This window comes from Dermacentor albipictus, chromosome 4, assembly GCF_038994185.2.
Source record: "Dermacentor albipictus isolate Rhodes 1998 colony chromosome 4, USDA_Dalb.pri_finalv2, whole genome shotgun sequence".
In the NCBI taxonomy this organism is placed as follows: domain Eukaryota; kingdom Metazoa; phylum Arthropoda; class Arachnida; order Ixodida; family Ixodidae; genus Dermacentor; species Dermacentor albipictus.
The window spans coordinates 151,853,772-151,877,973 of record NC_091824.1 but is presented as its reverse complement, the minus strand read 5'-3'; the positions used below and the strand labels follow the sequence as shown (position 1 = coordinate 151,877,973).

The following is a 24,202-nucleotide window of genomic DNA, read 5'->3' as shown; positions in this document are numbered from 1 at the left end:
CTTGCTTTGTCTGAGGACTTCATTGCATTTTTTGCTTCATTTGTCCTAATTTTGCGCACTGTAAATATGGTGTTATGTGGACTACTTATACTGTGAACACTGTTGGAAGTGCTAAAAAATTGCAATTTGTAAGTGTTCTTCTATTTGCGAAGTGTAACTGAACAGTGTTAATGGACCAACGGAATATTTTTTATTCTAAATCTGTTGATTGAACATGGCCACCATACCCATTCTTTTACCATCTTCCAGCCATGGGGTTAATAAGACCATAAATGTTGTAATTTACTAGAGTTTTGTGCTGTTATCATGAGCCATAATACGTCTGATGAATGCTGAATAAATGCCTTTTTCTCTGGTCTGTAAATATTGACCACAGATAATGGCTCATCCCTTTACTGGCAATTCATTGCTGATCTGACAAAATCAAGCAACACCCAAAATATATGTTACATTCAGTAGGTCAAAGAAGCGTCGTACGAGCTTACAGGATGGGAAATTTTCGGGTAGAAAAGGTAACTTTTTCCCTCCACAGGTTTTACTAACATGTTGTGCTTACTCCTTAGCAGCTAGGGAAGGAAGGTGTATTGATGGACTGAGTGTATGGGGCAAGATCACCATTATGCTTCAACTGACGATCTTTGTGTTGCACAATGTTTCAGAAAATTGAAGTGTCTGTGTGGCATGACAGCCTACTAGCATGTTACACAAAGTTGGGGTGCTTGCTTTGCTTTTGCTTTCGGATCAGCTTCTTTCACGTGCTTGGCATTGTCTTTGCTCGATACATATTCTTGGTTGCATACTAAGCCATTAGGAAATCGGGTGTATGATGCTCGCGTACCAGTATATAACTTGTGATAGCAAGGTATTCTTAGTATTTGCACTGGTTTGTGAGACCTTTTGTCTATCATGCATGTATGTCATTAAGCAAAGAAAGGAAGAAGGTGCAAACGTATAGATGAACATCTTGTAAGCAGCAGCTGTCATGCTGAGCACATGCTAGGTAGTGTCATACCATGCTGCAGCAAACAGCGGCTTCACCAAAGGATGTAGCATCTGTGCCTCATTACTGCAAGTTGTCACTATGTCATAGTAAAATATTCTTGTGCGCACAATTGACAAGGACACAGTGAAGGAGACACACGAGCGCTTACTCACAACTATTTTATTTTCGGAAAGATACAGAACATATATACCCTAGCTATCAGCGCTGAGCATGTGCAACAAGAGTGGTCAGTAAAACATAAACAGATTAAACACAGATTAAGAAGGTTCAACCAGTATTTAAAAAAGCGAATTCATTTTCAGTGATTACAACCGATGGTTGGCTTATGCATCTTTTAGCGCACTTTTTGATATGAAATGCTTCTGCGATTTCACGTGTTAGTTTATTTTTATCTGAAAACAAAATGTCAGTGTTAAAAAAATATTGGATCACAATGACATAGAATGCAGTGGTTCGACAAGTGCGAATGATTTTCTTTACCAAGAGAACGTTCATGTTCTTTTAGACGGGTGTTTATGCACCGACTGGTTTGTCCTATGTACATGTTGCCACAGGTTAATGGAAGGCGGTACACAACACCTATTCTGCATTTTGTGAATTTTTTATCGTCTTTTATACCGCAGCTCCATTTTTTTTACCTTATTGTCTAATTTTTTGGAAATAGCTTGGCACAGTTTTTGCACTTTGTTAGGAGCCCTGAAAACTACTTCAACGCCATACCGGCTGGCAACATTCTTTAGCCCATGGGAAAAATAATGTACGTAAGGTACAACTGCAAGGCGTTTTTTGTTCGTGCTAAGCCTGTTCCTTGAATCTGTATGTTGTACACCCTTTACTATTCCTATTACCTTTTTGGCCGCTCTGACTATAATGTGTTCCGGGAATCCCACTGAGGCTAGTCTTGTTACCTGATTAGCAAAGCTTTCTTTTAGTCGGTGGCAACAAGATTTTACTAACGCTGCCCGAAGGCAAGACACTGCAATTCCGCTTTTTACAATCTTCGAATGTCCTGATTTGAAGGGTAGTATGGGCTTTTTTGATCTAGGGCTGTACATCCAGCATGTGTGATCGGGTAGCAATCGCAGAGAAAGATCTAGAAACTGTAGTTCATTTTCATTAGCAATCTCGTGGGTAAACTTAAGGCCTAGGCCACATTTGTGGAACACTTTCAGTACATTTACCACATTACATCCATGTTCATTCCCATCAAAAATAACCAAAAAATCATCAACAAATCGGAAAATTTTTGCCAAGCTTCCTAAAGCACTGTGAATACTTTTGTCAAGATGAGCTAGAAAAATGTCGCTTAGTATTGGCACTACCTTGGAGCCTATACATACACCTGATATTTTACTATGAATTCGTACCAACTCGCCCAACTATCAGTTCTGCTACTGTCACTATGTACCTGAGGTGAGGATTGTTGAGCCCTTATGGCAGTTGTTACACCACATGCAAGAGGGGCCTGAATGTGCATTTGCAAGTTCATTTAGGTAATTTTATGCTAAGAGCTCATCTATCGTTTGGCTTGATCTTCGTAAATTTCTCAGCTTGCCTATTTATTTAAACCTCTTTATAGAATTGGTTTAAGCCAGCTATTCTGCCATTGTGTTGAATTTGCTTGTATATCTGGAACATGAAGGAAATGCATGGTTACGGATACCATAGAGTATATTTATTGGTTCTGATTTTTTTTTTGCTTATTTGCCTCTGAATGATTTTTTAAGTTCCTAGTTTTAAGTTCCACAACACTGAGCCCCGAGACAGGCAGCTAAAGAGATCCTAATTTTATGCATTGTTTCATTAAGGGACCATGCACCTTAATACTACTAGACACATAGGAGACAAATTCCACCTGTTATATTAAAGGACTTCTTCACAAATTAAGTCTTCCAGATGCACTTTGCATGAATAGAGTGACCAGTCAAATACTGCCATGCTCTGGTGGCCATAACATTTTTTTCCTGGTTCGAGCTATGCTTGTAGCTGTGGCATGGACCCACATGAACTGATGCCAGCCATGCCATGACAGTCATTGCTATGAGCTTATGCTTTATTGACATGACCTCGAGATAGAGTGGCTGCCCCCCACCTGTGATGCAGCCCAAAGGTCACGTGTCCTGTTTGCTCTCTGGTCCCTGTCAAATTTTTTTTTTTCGTTTCCACCCTCTGAGGTGGTCACAGTATTGGCGTTGTGGTATAATGCTATGCCATCGGGTGGTGTCACCAGACAATTGATGAGTCAACCACCTAGACGAACCCAGTTCTAATGCATTGATGCGAGGACCACCATACGGGACTTCTGTATTTGTCAGACTTCCCATGAGCAGCCAACAACAAAAGAAATAAATTGTGCAGAAACTACTGACGCTGGTTGTCACCGTAAGCGAATGGCCAGAGTGAATGAGAGCGAATATTTTCCTTGCAGAGTCCAACCATTGCAGACTTCCGGCCAACCACAAGAACAGCCGACAGAGCCATAGAAAGCTATGCCCTTTAAAAATAGCATATTAGGTGTATTTACCTGTTTTCTTCTAGCCTCCTTTTAAAGTGGAGCTTTTATTGCCTACTTCCCCATGACTTTGCACACGTCACTGGCTTTCCAATTTCTTGCTTTGGCGGCTCAGCAGCGGCTTCCTAGGCGGTCACGCCTGCAGAGCATGGGTAGGGTGGCTAGCAGGGTATGGCAAAGAAGATATGGCTGTCACATGCAGTGAATGTGAGAGAGAAAACACATGGCAGCGATTGGCTGGAATGCATTGGGCGGTAATGTGTTGTGGGGAAGTGCATGGAGCACTAAAGGGGTGCAGCCAGCTCCGCCGCCATACAAAGCGATCTAGGTGCAGCTGAAAGCCTGAATCGCTGGAAAAGGAAAATGGACAACGTATTGTACATATGAATAAATGGTAATCTGTCATAGACAAACGAATATTTTTACAGATTGGGCTACTCAGCTGTGAAGAAATATGTTTAGCTCAGATATGAATATGATATGAACAGTTTACAAGCATGAGTGGCCTAGGAACAGTGAGTGTCCCCTTGTACACTTTTGATGTCGTTGCACTGTCGTGCTTAAAGATTTCACGTCTGGTAGCATGCATTTTATTCACAGAAGGAGATGCTTTGTCGGAGCTTGTATGTACGTGTAATCGCAGTAATGATAAATGGAGAACGTCTCCTGTGTAACTATTTTGCTATGTAATGGCAAGTACCAGAATTAATAAGGTACTGTTTCACAGCAAATTTTGTTCTGAGCACCCAAAGCATAACGAACATGCAGACTGCAATTTGGCACTGTGTGTTTATCTGTCTTCTCGGCGAGCAATTTCCAGCTGCTTCTTTTTCTTAACCTGGTACATTCGTTGTTTGATGTTTACAAAACCATGCATGAGCATATGCCATGCCTTTTTACCGCATCTTACCGTTCCCTTTCCATTCCAGTGAGCTTGTCAGTATCTAGCATGGGCAAGTCGCAGACCAGAGCTTCATGACATTAGCCAAGCAGCACGCGCGGTGGGCGAGCGTCTCGGTGCACGCTTTCTGCTACTCACCGCGAACATCGCCGCCCCGGCTCCATAGTATAATTTTCATCGCAAAAGTGCTTACTGCACACCCGAGTTGTAGCCGATGGCTGCTTGCCGGTTCTAAGTTTCGCGATCCAAACTTCACCCAGCTTCTTGTCCTGCGGGTACGTGTGAAGGCTAACACCGGGCTCCGTTGTGTACGTCCGGCACTGCGGCACCGTGCAGTAGCCTACCATGAATAAAGGGAAAATGAGACATCCACCCGTTCGTAGCAATTGACTGCTTCAGTAGCCTACCACTGCTTCAGTAGCCTACCATGTTGGACGCCTTCAAAGGCAGCCACTGGTTATTATAGTGCGTTTTAGTGTTGTCAAGCAAGCACCTGAATCGGGAAACGTGTCCGCTTAATCAGAGCCGGAGCGCAAGTGAGGCTTTAGACTTGTTGTCAGCTCGCTTCGGCGCTTCCGAAGCACCCGACGCGGCCGATGTAACCGCGTGATTCCTCGTACCACGTCTCGCCGTCGGCGGCGCCAGCTTTTCCAGAGGTACAGTGGGTAGAGCTCGCGCCCGCTAGCGCACACGAAGTTATTGGCCCTCGGCGCGCCTATACGCCCGCACTCTGTCTGCATCGCAGACCGCTTTCGAGAGATGGGGCTCGCGTGGCCTGGAAAAAAAAACGCGGCCGGGGGCACACTCAGCAGCCGTCGGAGTAGAACGCCCCCGGTACCACGCCCGGTACCGTGCGTGCGAGGGAAGATGGCGCACTTCCCGCTTTCCTCCCTTCGGCACGCGAGATTGAGCCGCCATCGTCGGCTCTCCGTCGCACCATGGTCGCACGCTTTCCCTCGCACATACAGCGTACGGCGCGCGGGAATGATGTCACGAGACAAACCCCCGGCTACCCTCCTCGTCCGCGACGCCTCGCCCTTCGCTTATTGTCATCTAGACCTTCCTCTATTTTAGGCAGCGTTGCTTTGCCGCGCGCTTTACCCCCGTAGTTGCTCAGTGGCTATGGTGTTAGGCTGCTGAGCACGGGGTCGCGAGATCGAATCCCGGCCACGGCGGCCGCATTGCGATGGGGGCGAAATGCGAAAACATCCGTGTACTTAGATTTAGGTGCACGTTAAAGAACCCCAGATGGTCGAAATTTCCGGAGTCCTCCACTACGGCGTGCCTCATAATCAGAAAGTGGTTTTGGCACGTAAAACCCCACAATTCTTTTTTTTTTTTTCGCCGCGCGCTCTCAACGTTTTAACGTAGCGTCGTCCCTGTCGTCCTTTGAATCCGCCGCCGCACGGGTTCCCGTCTTCCCTGCCCCGCGCCCTTCCCGCCCATCTCTTTCCGATTGGACTACCGCCGTCACGTGACAGCGCGCGCTTTCAGAAGTCTCTCCGGCGCATTTTCGATGCAAATTAATAACAAACTTGCAGCTTCGCCTTTGAGTGGAACCCTATAGCATTCAAAGATCCCCGACTGCTTCTCACACCTCTCGGCAACAGCAGCTATGTAACCGTAATGTTTATCTGGGAAACGCTGGCGGCGAACTCTATGCAGGAAAGCGAGATTTCTGGTAGAAACGCAGTCTCTTGTGTGGGCCGCGATGGATGGATGGATGGATGGATGTTATGAGCGTCCCCTTTGGAACGGGGCGGTGGGTTGTGCCACCAAGCTCTTGCTACTATGCTGCCTGATATCCTACCTAGGTTAACCAACGAAAAAAAGAAAAGAAAAAAAAACACTATGAACTAACACGTCCAAATTTTCTGATCCCCTATTGCGAACTGCGTTTTTGTACGTCTCCGTCTTTTGTCGTTTCCCTGCTTTTCTTCCACCAATCCTCCAATCGCCTCTTACTAATGTCTATTGCGGACCTGTTTGCTTTACCACTGCTCCCGCTGAACCCAAGGGCTTCAAGGAGGCCAGTGGTGCCTAAATCGACCGCTGGGTAGACGTCTTCACATTCTAATAAAATATGCTCCGTCGTTTCCCTAGCTTTACCGCAGCAAGCACATGCTTCTTCTTCCTTCTTATATCTCGCTTTATAGGTGCGTGTCCGATCTCGCTTCGAAAAGTCATGAGCTTCCCTTTGAGTTATCATAAATGGTTTCTTTCCTGATTTCGTTTTATGCGCAGCATATTAACGTAGGTTTCGGGCCTTCGCGCGACGCCTGGCGGTGGCCACCATTGACCCTGAAGTGGGGTCACGTGACATGACGTCACGTGATGACGTCACACCGGCTACAGATGGGGCCTCATATCGCGCCGTCGGTCGCCTCCCGGCGGTGGCCACCATTGACCCTGAAGTGAGATCACATGATGTGACGTCACGTGATGACGTCACACCGGCTGCAGATGGGGCCTCATATCGCGCCGTCGGACGTTGCCCGGCGGAGGCCTCCACGCTTTGGTTCGCGCCGTCGCGTCAGTCTCAGTGCCCGCCACCGCGCCAGCGTCTTTGCGCCGGGCGTGTATGCGGTCAAGATGCCTCCAAACGCTAAGGATACGCTAAGGTTAAGCCCAGTGGATGCGAAGCATCCACTGGGCTTAACCTTGATAAGCCTCCAATTTTTTTTTCCTCCTAAGTAGTTCCTCATGGCAGGTTTTTTTTCCATTGCCGCCACCCATGAGATTAATTCAGCCTCTCTAACTTTCCGCTTGACCTTCTTTGTTGCTGTGTTGCCCACCCCACAGGCCGCATACTTGCTGGTAAGCTTCCTAGTTCTTTTCCTCCACTGCGAATCAATGTTTTGCCTGTACAGATACCTGAACACTCTCCCAGCCCATTTACTTTCTTCCATATTCCTCAGCCGTTCTTCATACTCATACGCGATGCGGCGGAGGCGAGCGCTATCTGGAGGTGTTGCAAGGAACCGGGCGCGTCGCTCCGTGGCCTCTGAGAGTCTCGGACGGTAGAGACTCTGGCAAGTGGGTTTGAGTTTGAATTTCCGCACAACATAATTATGTTTTCTCGTGTATTAAAATTACGATCCGACACTGTCATATCTGTAGATTGTGTGTAAGTCGTACTTTGCGATTTTGCTGACGTATTTTGCTTTGAAAAATTGAATTAGTGCAGTAACTTTGCGCTACACAGAGTTTGCGTGGTTGGGTTTGCATGGTTCCGAATGATATTTGGCGATACGACGTTCGACGCGGGACGCCGACGCCGGATGTTCTGCTACACCGGGACCCCTAATACACGCCGTAGTTTGCGGTTTTTTACGGTGACGGTAGCTTCCGTCATGAGCGCGTCATTAAGAACTGCGCGCTTCCTTGATGCTTTTTCTAAACTTTGTCATGAATTGCTGCGCCTACGGTTGCTATAATCGCTTCAGTGAAGAAAAAAGAACTTTGAACAGCGGGCCTGTTTAAGCTTGAGCTTTGAGCCCGGTGACCGCTCAAAACTGGGCGCAGCTAGGCAGAGGGAAGTGAAAAGGAGGAAAGGCTAGGCGAGACATAGAGAGGCAACAGCTAGGAGCGTGCGTCGCGGCCCAGGTTTTTGGGTGAGGAGGGGATTGGCTGCGCCTAGCGATTACTTATGCTCTGATGTGCACTACTAGTTGAGAAACGCCGCGTGCGCGTGCTTTAATCAGGCTTTAAGCACTCCCCATACGTGGGCCAATCCCGAATATAGTGCTTTGTTTCCCCCCAGATAAAAAAACAAAAACTAATATGGAGGTTAGCCCGCACCACCATCAGGTATAACGAGCATAAGACCAAATCTAAAATAAATGAATAGGGGCTACAATAGCAGCCCAAAGCACTTTTAAGGAAAAGCCACTAAAGAATATAAAAAATTGGAAGCTAAGCCTGGAGGATACTGACATAGTACCAAGAACAGATCTAGTAGGTGTAATGGAATTATGTATTTTTTGTCAATTGTTCATTGTCGCTTATAAAGATACCAATCATCTACGTTTATACACTATTATAACGATTAAATGTCTTCGCAAATTGCGCATTTTTGTGCATATACAAGGCATTAAATTTTTCGCGTGATGGACAAATTGTCCTGTGGTAGTCGCCAAAGAATGCTTACGCATTAAAATATGTGCGCGCTACTGCTCGAGGAACGACATCCGCGGTAATATCGTGTGGTGTAAAAGCTTGGAATAAATACCTCAGATACACTGTGCTATTTAGAATACTTCTACTTACCTCACAAAGGCGCGTTTATGGCGGCCCGTTGAAGTTTGCGCGACCATATTCATATATATGCTTTGGTGCATCCATATATATGCTACACATCATGCCTGCCGGACGGCAGCGTAAAAAGATTTTTTACTTCACTGATACGATTGCGGCAACCGCAGGCACAGCAACTCATGACGAACAGTAGAAACAGCGCCAAGGAAGCGCGCTGTTCTCAACGACGCGCTCATGACGGAAGCCACCATCACCATATACTACGTGCACTGCGGCGCATATTCATTCAGGCTTCTGGAAGCGTGCGCTTTCTTTTTGGATAAAAAAAAAGTGGAAAAGTCCGCGCTGACATGCGACCTCGGTAGTCCAACCGGAAAGGGGAGACGGGCGGCGGAGGGTGCAGGTAAGAGAGAAAGGCGGAAAGCCCGCGCATCTTAGCGTGTCCGGTATTCGGGCAAGCGGGGGTGGTTTTCCGGTTTAGCGGGGGCGCCAACCTACGACAACGACACCAATAAGCAAGGTGGCCAAAGTGTAATTCCTACGCGGGCGGCCGAGCGTGAGCAGACGATAGCTTGCTTTTTCCGGAAGTACATAATTATCGAAATTCGAAAGCAGATTTTCGTTTACTTCAGCCTGATTAATAAACTGCATCAATAAATAAACACAGTAACGGTAGGAAGAAGCGCACAGCAACTGCAATATGTGCCGTGAGGTAATTAGGAACTCATCGAATTTTTAAAATTTGTTGGTTATGAATTTGAATTTTTTGTGCAAGTAATGTTCGCCTCCTCGAGTAGACCAGCTCACGGGCTAGAATTGTGCTTTCTACCGCAAGCAATGAAAAAAAAAATTAACGTGTTCGCTGAGACACGCTGTATAGCGCCGGCAGGACCATATAAAAGGTCCCACATGCCTATCGTCCAACTCACCACACTCTACACAGAACAACGATGGCGCGCATCTAGTCTTGAATGGCAAAGTACTGTTACAGTGTACTGTACAGTATCTAGAATTTTGTAGTGCTGTGAACATGTTCCGATTCGAAAAAGTAGTGTGGTCACCGGTTAAGGGAACTATAATGAAGTGAAATGGGTCACGTATGCCAAGATCTTATAAAACAAGGACCAAGATCTCGAGAGAGGTAACGATTCTGGCTTCTGAGTAGGTCTCACCACAGCACACCCCTTCGATTCTGCCGCAAACAGAAACTTCTTGAATTATTTAGTTCGAACCACCATTTTTGCCTAGCGGATATCATCGGTTCATTCATAAACGGTCTCTTAACGAGATAAACCGCCTACAGCCTCGCCATAGTTTCACGTGCAAGGGTCCTAGAAAAGGGGACAAAGAGGATGAGCGGGTGTAATTCACCCGGCGAAAAGAAGAAAAAGAAGCGACCATGGAAGAAGCTACCGGCAAGAGTCTTCGAAGTACCCGAAGTCGACGGAAAAAGTCGCGTCACGGAAGCCGCAGGAGTTCAACGAAGCGGCCAAAGTCTCCCGTAAGTACCGTGGCCTTTCCTAACGCGTCCTGCATGATGCCAAAACCTAAGAAGGACGTTATTGAGTTGCCTCAGTAATGCACGTATACAGTGCAGTTTTGTTCCGCTGTAAAATTTTTGCCTCAGAAGCCGAACAACTCCTTCGCAAATGCGGTCTGCTAGCAGTGCGTAGTTGACTACTCCGAACTGTTATGTGGCTCCGCAATCACGCGACTCGCTGCCGTACAGGTTTCCCAGACGACTGCGAATGCGGCGTTTCCGCCCCATCGTTTCCCGATCAGTGGGCTTCGTCTTGAAATAATGAGAACTCTTGAGCTACAAGCGAAATGACTGCTGTATACGCGTCAAGAAGGAAAATCTGTGGGTGTCGAAAGTCTTTGCAAACAGACCGTGAGTTGAAAGTCGAAAGAATCGCTTAAAGGGCCCCTCACCAGGCCCCATAGCAAATTTTGGTTATACGCTGGAAGTTGTTACGACCCGCCGTGGTTGCTCAGTGGCTATGGTGTTGGGCTGCTGAGCACGAGGTCGCGGGATCGAATCCCGGCCACGGCGGCCGCATTTCGATGGGGGCGAAATGCTAAAAACACCCGTGTGCTTAGATTTAGGTGCACGTTAAAGAACCCCAGGTGGTCAAAATTTCCGGAGTCCTTCACTACGGCGTGCCTCATAATCAGAAAGTGGTTTTGGCACGTAAAACCCCAAATATTATTAAGTTGTTACGTGTCTTCTAGGGAGCGTTCTGCCGCAAAAATGTTTCAAATCGGCTCATTAATAGCCGAGATTGAAATATTTCAGTGCCGCGAACCCATGATTTCAGCAGGCGGGCTCCACAGCCAAGCAAGACGCTCTCTCCACTCGCCCCGTCTAGCCTACGCAAGCGAAATTCCTCTCCTGAATTCTCCCATAACCGTACCTCGAGGATCGCGTGACGCATACGTACGGTGACGGCGTCGCGCGCGAGCTGTTGTTTCGTTCGCGCAGCGCACGGTCTTGCGCACTGGGCACCAGGAAACATGACTAGCACTATAATTCAATGCTACACGAATATTGAGGCAGAACAAGTGGATCGCAGAGCATGATTACGGGTGATGGAAAACGGTAGAAAATGGCATAGTTTCGGTATTTGCGCACGTGACCGCACGACCGTGGGAACAAGCAGACGAAGCGGAAGTACATCTCTCTTGCTTCGGTGCGAAGTAAAACAAAAAAAGCAGGCAGACATTCCGTTTATGTGTTTTATTATTTCTCTAAAGTTGAATTCTTCCATTCAAGCAACAGATCGCACAGATAACAGATGTCTTGAATAATTCTCGAAATCACGTCTCACCACGAGCGACGTCACACTGCGGACACGACTACGTAGGCGCAGGGGCAGCCGCGAGGAGAAGGAAAAACGTCGTTCGGTTTGAAATTTCAGATCTTTCCGCGGCGCGTAGCGGTGTAATACTTTGCAGACACGATCGTTATCGCGCAATGTATGCTCCGACACGCGCAGAGCATGCATGGCCAGACCTGGTGAGGGGCTCTTTAAGGCTGCTAATTTTCTTTTTTAAATGCCTAGTATTTCTTTGCCTAGTCGGAGCCAAGGTCAAATCTGAAGCCGTATAACGTTTGTCGCTGATACGCGCGCACCCCCATGCACCCGCTCACTGGCCGCTATTGGCTCGGCCCCTAACTCCACGCGCATGCGCGCGTTCTCTCACGAACTCACGCGCATATATATATATATATATATATATATATATATATATAGGGTGTAGGCGAGCCGTATGTAAAACTACTGCAAGATATATCTATAGCGGTTCCACAGCCACTGTAGTCCTCCATAAAGAAAGCAACAAAATCCAAATAAAGAAAGGCGTCAGGCAGAGAGATACGATCTCTCCAATGCTATTCACAGCGTGTTTACAGGAGGTATTCAGAGACTTGGATTGGGATGAATTGGGGATAAGAGTTAATGGATAATACCTTAGTAGCTTGCAATTCGCTGATGCTATTGCCTTGCTTAGTAACTCAGGAGACCAATTGCAATGCATGTTCATTGACCTGGAGAGGCAAAGCAGAAGGGTGGTTCTAAAAATTAATCTGCAGAAAACTAAGGTAATGTTTAACAGTCTCGGAAGGGAACAGCAGTTTACGATAGGTAGCGAGACACTGGTAGTGGTAAGGGAATACATCTACTTAGGACAGGTAGCGACCGCGGATCCTGATCATGAGACTGAAATAATCAGAAGAATAAGAATGGGCTAGGGTGCGTTTGGCAGGCATTCTTAGATCGTGAACAGCAGGTTGCCGTTATCCCTCAAGATAAAAGTATATAACAGCTATGTCTTAGTACTCACCTACGCGGCAGAAACGTAGAAGCTTACGAAAAGGGATCTACTTAAATTGAGGACGACGCAACGAGCTATGGAAAGAAGAATGATGGGTGGAACGTTAAGGTATAAGAAAAGAGCAGATTGGGTGAGGGAACAAACGCGAGTTAATGACATCTTAGTTGAAATGAAGAAAAAGAAATGGGCATGGGCAGGACATGTAATGAGGAGGGAAGATAACCGATGGTCATTAAGGGTTACGGACTGGATTCCAAGGCAAGGTAAGCGCAGCAGGAGGCGGCAGAAAGTTAGGTGGTGGATGGGATTGTGCTTGGCGTCTGCGCACCCATGTCCAACCACAGATGGCATTGTTGAAGAGCATCTGCCTCGGCTGTGGGAGGCAGACTGGAGCAGCCGCCGGTTACCTACCGGCAGAATAGGCACCCGCACGCTCCTGGCCAGGTGCTCAGCAATTATAGGACTTCAATGCTCAGAAAGGGAGCTGTATTATCAACCCGAGGGCGTCCCCACCTAATGGGTGCATTGGGACGCCACGTCGGAAATAATCGCCATGGAAGTGGCCCAAACCTCCTTTCTTCTTCTTTTTTTTTTTTGAGTGATCGATGCTTTCGGTCGGTCGACAAGTTTCGCAGCCCACGGCTGCCATGATCGCTTGGACTGGTCGCGCATTCGACTTCACACAAGCTCACCACGGTGTGCGCTGGTGCAGGAGTCCCTTCTAAGCCACATGCATAGCGATACCACCTTTGCAGGTTGCAGTCGTTCGAAACTAATCGGGGCCAGCGTGGTTGATAGAGCCTCTCCCAAGCGAGCGCCTGGCCGGAGGACGCTTGCGCACTAATTTCCAAGTATTTTTTTCGTATTTGAACTATTTCACCGCATCCACTGCTCTTGAAATCTTCCAGATTGAATATTTGGTTCCCTTAGAGTGCCAGATATAGTCCTTCTTTGCGGATAAATAGTAAACTATACTCGAGTAAATGTCGTCAAAATCCGTGACGTTATGGCGGGCTGGTGGGCGAACGTCAGGGTGACGTCGCCACGGGCCTTACGTTTTCGCGTCTTTGCTCATGGTTTACAAAGCCCTCGCACATGGTAATGGCTGCTTCGCTGTTGCATAGGTAAAGCTTACTAATACAGCTTACCTTACTGTTCTACTTGAGCGTCCCGTTAAATAGCTGCGTCGAATACATTCCAGCTGCGAGTATAGCGGTGCCATCGCGATTCGCGCGGCCTAAATGGTCACGCTGACGCCGCGTTACGCGGACTCCATGGCCCCAAAAATACTTCGGAAACGCGTTCCATATGGTTGCTTTTGAATGGCAGACACCTTGCTGATGGTTATCTCCAATCAATCAATCAATCAATCAATCAATCAATCAATCAATCAATCAATCAATCAATCAATCAATCAATCAATCAATCAATCAATCAATCAATCAATCAATCAATCAATCAATCAATCAATCAATCAATCAAAATGGTATTTGTAGAACACGAATACTCAGTTCGCAGAAGGAAAACGAATGTTTTGCTTTGTTGCGCGTTGGAGAACTCGCAACGAAAATCCGACATATCATTACTGCGCACATTTCCTCCTGGCGCTCCGCTAGTTAGCAGTTTCGTGCGGGAGGCGCATGGAGCATTTTGGTTGCGCGTGCTGGGTGTTCTTAGTTTTTTTCCATTCCTGCTTTCATTCTACCTGAGGTGCGTCATTAATGTGAAAAATTGTTTTGTCCATATAGACAACAAATTAAAATGGTATGTGCGCTCCCTGTTGTCGGGGCCTCTACTTCCTGCAGAAATTTTGTGTAACAGATACTATCCCGGCTAGAAAAGTGCTCTCTAAACAAGAAAAAAAAGGGAAAGAAAAATAAGAATGTTGGTACGGAACAGGTTCCGCATTCACAAAAAAAGCTCTTATGCTGAACTTGTCTGCAAGAGAAAATTTTAGTCAATGCCATATCTGCAAACGTTAGCGAAGGCGGCCAGCTAGGTAATGGCAAGGATCACTTAGGAACGAAACACTTTGTGAATTTGTCTCCAGAAGCGTGCGCAGTGTCGCGACTAAGCAGCTGGTTGCCGTACAGCTATTGTACCTACCATAAGAGAGCAACAACGCCACGGCAAATACTCTTAGAGGAAATTTAGCTCATATTCACGAACCATCCCGAAGAGCGTCTTCTCATTGGATGGGAAGGCACTCTTAGAGATGCGCTCCTACTAGTCTCATGACTGCGATCCCTGTGATAACCAGACGATCACCCTGGCGATAACCAGTCACAGACGGAACTTGAGAAAATGTTTTGAGAATACTTGTCCTTGTGTTCGCCATGCAACTGTTGTCGCTCGTTCATCCTGTTAAGTACTGCTCTATAGTGTATGTGTGTTTTCCGTTCGTTTAATCATACGCCAGCCAGTGATCGTCAGGTCAGTTCTAGCTCGCGTGCTGGCATGGGTAAGCATTTGTTTCGTTGTCAGTGCATTGACTTATACCTTATCTCCTTCTGTCGACACGCATGTATCTAGATAGCTTGCAGCATACTGCTGGGTCATCTCTATGGCTGGGTGAGCACCGAGCCGGGAAACCGAGGATAGTGTATGCCTATACGTGTGACTTATTCTTGTAGCGTATTCAGTTCTAAGCGCCCCCGCCGTCTCAGCAGCCTCTATCGACAAGTATAATAGCGTGAAAATGAACAGAAAAATAACCTTATTTCCTGCGGATTTCTTTCAGCGGTTTTCGTGTGGATTCCTTGCCGAACGTTTCAACCTTTTGTTTGGTTCTTAATCATAGGACGCCGTCGCACCATCTCAAGAGCCACCAGCCCACACAGCGAAGCCCGAGGCCGTGAAAAGAGGGGAATCGAAGATAGCATTACCGGTGAGAATTTTCTTCCTGCACTTGCATCGCCTCATTTCTCGACGTTGAATTTGACGATATGGAAGACGCAAGCGGCTGCGGCCTGGCGCATGCATAAGCGGTGGCAATGACGCCCGGGGGAGTCATTGGTGAGCTCACGCTCATATAGTGAGCCCATAGATTTCGTTTATATGCTGCAAGGTCAACGAGAGGCTGGTTGCGCTGAAGAAGTCTGCAGTTTATCATAAGTCAAATGAACTATTTCGGGAAATTGTGAATATTTATTGTTTTACAGAGGCTGTTTGCTGGTAGAACGAAGACTTGAACGATGGTTGGCTGTAACCGAAACACAATTATGTGTATACACAATGCATGTATATATCACAAAATATTCGAAACGGGAAAAAAAGCTGCCGCAGTAGATTTAACGGTATCGTTGAGGTGCGAAGCACTTTGCTAGATTTTCTTTCGTTACCACGGGCCGATGATATAATAGGCACGGTGTATCGAAATAAGTTATGTAGAAATCTGCACGGCGTAGGGGTACTATAGGAACAAATTTTCAACCACAAAGCTTTTTGTTGAATGAGATCAGTTATTAATACCTTAGCCTTCATACTGTATACTAAACAAATGTTCACAGGAAAATTGACACTTGAATGACCGACGGGGATCGAACAAGAGGGCCAACCTTTCGACAAGAGGACTTGTCTTCGTCAGCTCTGACGAAGACAAGTCTCCTTGTCGAAGTAGTCATTCGTACTAAACGCTGTGGCAGATGCAATCTTTCCCTTTCAACCGATTCAACAATCAATTATCCAAATTGAATTCGGGGCAAAGCGGCGCCCCGCCGCGCCAAGTTGCCGTGCACCATGCCGCATTCGCAACAATAATAATGAAGTTCGCGTGGCGTCGAAAATAATTACTCGCGTACCATGTTGCAGGCCCATGTTTGATTCCTCGCCGGAGACAATTTATTTTTATACAATTATTCTTGCGAAGTCGTCATATCGATGCCAGATAGACAGACTACAATGGGGTAGAGCAGCCAAACAAGTATTTTCGCATTAAAGAAATACTGCGAGTTCATCTCAGTGGTAGTGGTGACTGCAGCAAGGAACAACGAAGGATAGAGAGAGCACATAATTTATCGTCCAGTATCGTCTCCGCCGTGTAGAAACCGCCATTAGATGGGAAATTAATGGTAAATTCTGGTGGTCGATCCGGTCTCGCAAGTCGGATAGCAAGACTATCCAGATCCGATTCAGGCAAAGCACGCGCCACCTGAACGGCGGTTCAGTTTCCGGAGCTATATATAGGACATGGAAGGAAGCGATGGCCGAGGGGAACTTTGGGTGATGCCAGGGTGATGCCCGACAGCAAGCCGCCGCATCACACAACATTATAGCATCACGATGAGCGAGAGCGCATTCTAGAGAAAAAACTGGTCGGCTATACGAAAACGATCGCTGCTTGAAAGGCAGCCACACGCCAGCGCCGCGTTTTCAGCACTAAGACGCTTTCACAGCTTGCCTCTCGATTTAAAAGAACTGAAGGTGTCGCTAACAAATGCGAGCGTCACCGCGTCGCCGTCATCGTTGTGATGCTCGCAAAGCGCGACAGCATTATTACGAAAGGGCCAAACCAGGGGGGGGGGACACTCCTCGGTTCCAGTGGCGCAGGAAATTGGCGCCATCTGTGTACAGGGCGACGCAAAAATCCGTTTCCCTTGCATGGCCTCGTAGATCATCGCGCGCACGCGCGCCGATCCAGGTGGCCAAGCCCTTCCCCCCGCTAGGCTCCTCTCCCTACGCCCTCTCTCGTAATACACTCTCAACTCCCTCACCTTCGACTGTCTACGCGCCGCGCCGCCGTGCCATCCCCGCCGGCCCGGCTGCTGCTTAGTCCGCTACGTAACGCTTTATTTTTGTTATCTACTGTCATCGAGATACGTGCGCTGCTGTGCGTTTACCGACGTGGCTAGTTTAGTCAGTTCTGTGTTCCTCGGTAGCTGTGTGCTTGTGCTCCGCGATGTTTCACCCGTTTCACGACTCGTACCGCTCGTGCATCGTGCAGTGGTGCACAAATACCTCAAAAACAAGCCCTGCAAGTTTGTTCCGGGTGCCCAAAGACAACAGGTGAGCGCTCAGACCCAAGGACATCAGAAGGCGCATGTACACGAACACAGCCCTGTCCATTTGTGTACTCCATGAGGCTCCGGACGTCGTTGCGCCTTGATTGTGCTACACTTGCCTGTTCCCGGTAGAGAAAGCTGACAAATAGATGTTCCTCCTCATTGTCACCTGGTCTGTGACTTGTGTTTTTCTGTGCCAAGTCTCATTCTGCAACTTCAGTAACTTGCCCAGCTTTCCATACCGCCCTCAGTGCTTTTTCTGTGTATCACGTTCTACAAACCAACTAACAGCTGAAAAATTACTGTTAGTGTTTGTGTACTATCTCAGTAACCCCCGATGGGAAAACCGCGCGAACAACCTTCATGTGTAGGCATGATACGCTTTTTTTTCCTCTGGAAAGCATGAGCATTGCAAGTGTCCTACATGCAGATTTTTGCAGTTCATGTTTATTATACAAGGGACAGCCCAGTAGGTACGACTTAGTGCCTTAAGTGACGTAATTTTACTGCTAAGCATTGCATTCGGGTAGAAAGAAGGGTCGTGTTGGCTTGTTTTACCTGGTCTTTGATTGAGGAATACGCCTTTCTGCGAATGTTTTCTATGTGCTGCTGCAAAAGCCGACTATCTCCTGTTCCCTTGCCACCTTTACTCAAGTTGCGACCAAGTGCGAAATAATGTGATAATGTTTGTTTCAGTTTTTAGTACGATGTTATTTTTTTCTGCCATGTTTTTTTCAATTTGTTCAGTAGTAATGAACATGTCAAGCATTTCATATATTTTCGTGCAGATCTATAAGTGAGCTTTCTTTTGGTATGGCTCTCAATCAAACAATGTTAGCATTTTATTCTATCTTTCAGGTGTTTTGCGTGTCCTTGTTTTTGCCATTACTAGTGAGTTTTCCCTTTTTATAGTTGTCATGACTACGTCATACACGTCGTCCAATTTTGTGCAATATCTTAGTGCACATATCAGGAGCTCGTCTACATTTAGGTCTTGAGGACGTTATATAAAAATGTTGTTTTTATATGTGTGTACATGGAATGGCCTTCGCGTTTTCTAGCGCTTTCACTGCACGCTTTCTTTTGTTATTTCACCATCTGTGAACTTTTGTCTTTAGTACTCTTGTATATGTCATGCACCTCTCACTTTTGCTCATTTTTGGAGCGTGTATCACACCACGTTGTAAGAAAAATCTCTTTTCGGAAACGAAGTCAATAAAGCGAGGCTAAACATCTGTTGTGTTGGAAGTAGAATTTTTTTTATGTCCCGCCACATGCTGGTATAATATAAGTATGGGCAAGACTGCGTGCGTGCCAATGCATAGCCCACGGCGCACCACGCGCCAGCTCGCAAGCAATGCCAATGCGCCGCGTAGCGCGCGCATTGCTTGCGAGCTGGCGCGTGGCGCGCGGTAACAAGCGCGCTATAAAAAAAGAAAAAACGCGCCGCTTACGGGTAAAAACAAAAAAAAAGTGAGCGGCGCGCGCGACATGGGGGAAAGAGAGAAAGAGAGTGGAGCGGGTCGGCATAATAAAAACAAAAAGGAAAGAAAAACGTTTGGGAGAGGAGGCGCCGCGCGGCTGCTGTTGCTGTTGCCATGGCAACGTAAACAATCATGTGCGCCGCCATTTTGCCTAATGCGTCGCCCCTTCATTAGGGCCGTAACTGAAGGGGACCTTGGCGCTAGCGTCGAAAGAGCGTCTGCTCAAAAACGGCCAATGGGATGTATACGGAGTGTCCGCCCCCTGGCCAAACGGCCGAGACGACACCATACGAGACCGTTAAAAGCGCGCTGACGGGAGCTGCATAGCGCTCACGCGACCGGAAACAGGCCGAATCTCGCAGTTTCCATGGCGTCGTCGGTGAATTTTTGGGCGCTCCAAATAGGGTTTTAGCGATTTGAAAGAACAAAGCAAATGCAATCGGAGCCCCCTTTTTCGACTACCCGAACAAGATGGCTACCTGTGGAGCGCTCCGAAACAAGCACCTGAAGATTGAATTAGTCTAACGGTTGACGCTCGCGCTTTAACGTTCATATAGCGTACGACTGCAAATATCTTCCGCTTCTGACACCTTAACTGTTTCGCTGAGGACGGATGCCCTGAGGCCGTTATACTTTCTAACAATTCACAAATTCTTTGCACCTTTCGTCGTTGGATCGAATATGGCTATATAGATGGCCACAACGTCGCCGTTATCACTGAGATCGGCAGCTCGGCAAGACGCGCGACAAGAAAAAAAAAAAAAAGAAGGGGGGGGGATGAAATGGCACATTACAAAGTTCGGGCCCCGAAGCACCGCGAGGCAGTGCGAGAGCCATCGGCACTCGGCGTCACCTCGTGGTTTTCGATCAGATCGAATACTGCTTAGTGGTCTGACGAGAAACGGTATACTCGGCATGTTCTAGTCGGTGGCAGGCTAACGAGACGTTATCAATGTTAGCGCCGCCTCATCCTTTTGGCGGGGTATACGCTGGAACTGTTCGCTGCATCCCTTCATGTTTCTCGGCGTATTGATACGATGCTTCAGGGCGGAGAAGTGGCAGCCTCCAAGTCGAACATACTCCAGGCGGAGCAACCGAAGCAGAAGCTTCCACGCGGCAATGAACTGTCCTGGAATCCGACGCCCGCTCCGGCGGTCGAAATATCCCCCGCGTCACAGCCCGAGCAGTTGGTTGGCGCGTGCGAAGCCGCCAACAACAACGATCGTAACTGCCTCCAACCTGCGCTGCTGGCGAGCATCGCGGCGCTCATGCTGACCCTTATTGGGGCCGCCTATTACGTCCGGGTGGTGTCCTCGGCCCCGTGCTCGTCGCCGGCCTGCCAGCGACACCGCGCGCTACTGGACGCCAACCTGAACGCGTCGGTGCCGCCCTGCCGGGACTTCTACGCATATGTCTGCGGTCGCTGGGAGGCGGCGCATGACCTGTCAGTCAGGGACACCATCTACAAAGAGTAAGTACGGCCTCCACCTCGCGCCCTGCATTCGTACGGGTGAGGGAAGGGAGAAATAAATATTTCACCTTGTCCTTTGGCATGTACCGTCAATGTCGTATTGCCCACCATATTAATTTGAACGCCTCCAATTGTCGTGCAGAACCATACTGTGGACTATCTCCGCTGTCCCACTCGTTATGTATTATGTATTTGTGCAAACAAAGCCTTCTGTACTCGTAAATGATTACTGCCAGATGTGCGAAATGAAGGTACTACAAGGTAGACGTTGCCGAGATAGGTAAGCTCTACATTCCAATTTTCTCTCGCGAAGAAGCTTCGGTCATCATTGACGAAATGGATCGTCGAAATTCCGCGCTTAATGGACTGCTAATTATTGTATTTTAACTTCTCAAAGCTGAATGGAGGACTACTAAGTCCTTCACACTAGTGGACGCATGTACTTGCGACCGGTGGCCGGCGCTTTTTGCAATACCGGTGAGTGCTAGGTGATCGCTGTGGGGCGGAATGCATGTCACAATGCATCACAGTCACTCTCGCTTTCATGTGGTACAAAAACGCGACAGCTTGATGTCCCCAGTGTCCACCTGTGGCGCAAGAAGTGCTGGGCAGCGACGCGTTCCGAGTATCGCGTTTCAATCGCTGAGCACTGTACACGAAATTGTTGGCAACGCAACACTGGGATTATGTTTAAAGGCGTTATCGTGACACTAGGGAACATTACTCGGATTTATGTAACTCCAGCCTTCACTGTTTTAAATTATGGGGTTTTACGTTCGAAAACCACTTTGCGGCCAAATGCGGCCGCCGTGGCCTGGATTCAATCCCGCGACCTCGTGCTCAGCAGCCCAACACCATAGCCACTGAGCAACCACGGCGGGTAGCCTTCACTGTTTTCTTTCACGTGTGGATTACCAGCTTTCTTTCGCGAACATTGTTATGCACAGCAATGTGCGTTGTTGTGCGAGTTGGTATATACATATTCGGATGGTATCATAGAAACGAGCTCAAAGATAACAGGGACGAGGAAGTACACAGGGCGGGCAGTTCATAGGAGATCACCTGTCTTGTGTACGTACTCCTTCCTGTTATTTTTGGGCTTACTTCTAACGTACTAAATTAAGCGCAGCGTATACAACGGCTGTAAAATAAAGTGACTAACAAGAGAAGAAACATACACACAAAAACTTGCAGCGAATGTACGCGCATATTTTTCATTTTTGGTCGCAATAATTTATTGCTATAGGACGGCTGCTTCCGTGCGTAATATGTTGTTTGCCTGATACCTGTTCTTACGTATTTTTTTCACGAAAACTTATAGCACACGAACTGCTTTCTGGATACGGGACAAGAACGCAGGTTAATTTGATCAGTGACATGTACTTGTACTCACTAGTAGAAAATTCTAGAAATGTCGACATGCACTGTGTGCGAGCGCGCAGAGATAGAAAATGCACAGGCAGTATATGTTTACACTTGTTGCGATGCACACTTTCGCCCAGATTCATGAACAACGTGGCCACTATGGCGAATAGGACGACAACTCCCCAACAAGGGCAGACCGCGGTGCAGAAAGCTGCCAGGCTGTATCAGTCTTGCGCGCACGTCCACACGCAAGACTACAACCACGTGAGCGAGGCACGGTCGCTGATGGAAAACTGCGGCGTGCGCTGGCCTGAGCTGACCAACACCTCGCGCCTTCTCGGCATCTTCTTCTCCATGGCTACGGCCTGGAGCTGGGCAAGCGTCTTGCAGTTCATCATGCGGAGTAACGGGAGCGTCATAATGAGGCCGTCACCTTTCTTTTGGTCAGTACTATCGGGAAGGCAGCGCTTGCTCGAGAAGAGTGCCGGCGAAGATCACTACCGGATATACTTCGATAGCATGGTTGCCGCATTCGGCAGCGCCGGGACCAGAGCGTATTCCTACAGACAACTCAGAGTGCTAGAAGACAAGGTGGTTCCTGCCCTGAAGGCAGCGCTCACGACACCGAACTGGACCATACTGGAGGACAGCAGCCTGAACGCGATGGTGAACAAGACCCAGAACCCTTTCCAGAGTTCTGAATGGGAGAGCAGCATGCGGTCTAGCTTCAACTTCTCCGAACGCTCGGTCTTATTAGTGAGCGTTGAGAACGTCGATTTCTTCGATAGCTTCTTCGCGCTAGTCAAGAGCGAGAGCGAAAGCGTCATGGCCTATTACGTCGGCTGGGTGGTCGCGCAGGCTCTCTCACTGCTGACCAGTTCGGAAATCGTCACGAAGTACTTTGCGAGCGACGATGCCTTAGCGACCAGGGAGCACGCGCTGTTCTGCGCAGACATCGCCCACGTGTACATGGGCGTGGCTTTCTACGCGGGCCACCTGAGCCGCGAAGTCACAAAGCGCGTGCTGGATGACGTCCAGACCATAGAAACAACCGTGCAGACGGCGCTTCGCAGGCACCTCGGCTCGTCGCCTTGGTTCACCGCCATTCCCGTGTCTATGTTGAAAGAAGCGGCTATGGTCAGCTCTCTGCGACTACTGGAGACTCCAAACGCCACGACGTTGGACGATTTGTATCGTCTCTTTCCAGACATGGGCGACAACGTGTTCGACAACGTCCGTCTCGCGGCCGAGGCTCGCCGGCTGACCGTAGCAGACACATCTATGACGGAATTCGCGAGCAGTGGAAGTGCACGCTTCTCCTCCTACCCCGCCCATGGTCAGTTTGAACTGCTGCCCACAGTCTTAGAGAAGCCGTTCTACGAGCTAGGAGACGTGACGGCCGTCAAGTACGCGACGTTGGGCGGCGAAGTGGCCGACGCCTTCTCTTCGGCCGCGTTCGCAGGAACGACCGACAGGAAGCTCCAGCAGGCGTTCACGCTCAAGTCGGCCTGCTTTTTCGGGAGCCAGGTGCTGTTGCGTCACCTCGAGCCGGAGCATATCGAGCTCGTGCGGAGGGTGACTTCGCTCCGTCTGATCTTGGGCGCCCTGGCGGAAGCTACCGAGGGACGCCTGCAGACCGCCAGGCTTGCCGGCTACGAGGACTGGACGGACGTCGAGCTGCTTCTGGTCTTCTGGTGCTTCATTCAGTGCGGTGGTCTCAATGGCCGCCGAAAGTGCAACGGGCCGCTTACCATCGTAGACGAGTTTGCGCGCGCCTTTGGCTGCAAACCAGGCGACCCTATGTACAGTGGACGTAATTGCTCCATTGCGTGGTAAGCGCACAACGGGAGGAATAATGACGACGGCGAAGGCGAGATTGGCACGAGCTGTGCTGGACATAATATCTGGAATTGGCGAATTATCAAGAATCGAAATTTTGAAAATGGCATCAAAGACGTGCGTCGCAGAGGAGTAAATGACCTGGAAAGATTGCCTGGGACCGCCGGTCCGGCAAGTTTCCGCAACGCGCTTTTCTTTTCGTGTGGTGGTTTTGTTTTTGAAATTTGATTATGTAACTCAACACGTGAGTCCGCCAATGTGATGTACTTTGTTTCGACAGGCGACGGCTCCAATTACCTGCCGTTTGCGACGAGGGTGCCAAGGGCAATTGCAAGATAAACACTGAATCGCAGCTGATAGAGGTACTTGCCTGCGGACGCAAAGTATATATAAGCGGATGAACTTACCATTGATGAACTTTTGTTGTCTCGATTATTCGCACTTCAGATTCTCGTGTGCCAATTAGAAAGCAATATTGTATTTAACTGCTATTTCCTCTTTCTTTCTTCTGAGTAAACATGTTCGAATCAATTGTA

The 24,202-nt window shown here is 48.1% G+C and overlaps 1 protein-coding gene across 1 annotated transcript; it reads left to right on the top strand.

Annotated features, from left to right (window-relative positions):
- The first annotated feature begins 10,063 nt into the window (after window positions 1-10,063).
- On the top strand, window positions 10,064-24,202 carry LOC135909763 (neprilysin-1-like). The gene is made up of 4 exons (XM_065441832.1): window positions 10,064-10,174; window positions 15,308-15,394; window positions 20,038-20,462; window positions 21,965-24,202. The coding sequence occupies exons 1-4, from the start codon at window positions 10,073-10,075 to the stop codon at window positions 23,661-23,663; spliced, it is 2,313 nt and encodes a 770-aa protein (XP_065297904.1). The 5' UTR covers window positions 10,064-10,072; the 3' UTR covers window positions 23,664-24,202.

Excerpts from the sequence above, each read along its gene's own strand:
- LOC135909763 (XM_065441832.1), top strand. The coding sequence starts at position 10,073 with ATGGAAGAAGCTACCGGCAAGAGTCTTCGAAGTACCCGAAGTCGACGG. Across the intron at positions 10,175-15,307 it reads CGAAGCGGCCAAAGTCTCCC|GACGCCGTCGCACCATCTCA; the intron begins GTAAGTACCGTG and ends TCTTAATCATAG. Across the intron at positions 15,395-20,037 it reads AATCGAAGATAGCATTACCG|GGCGGAGAAGTGGCAGCCTC; the intron begins GTGAGAATTTTC and ends ACGATGCTTCAG.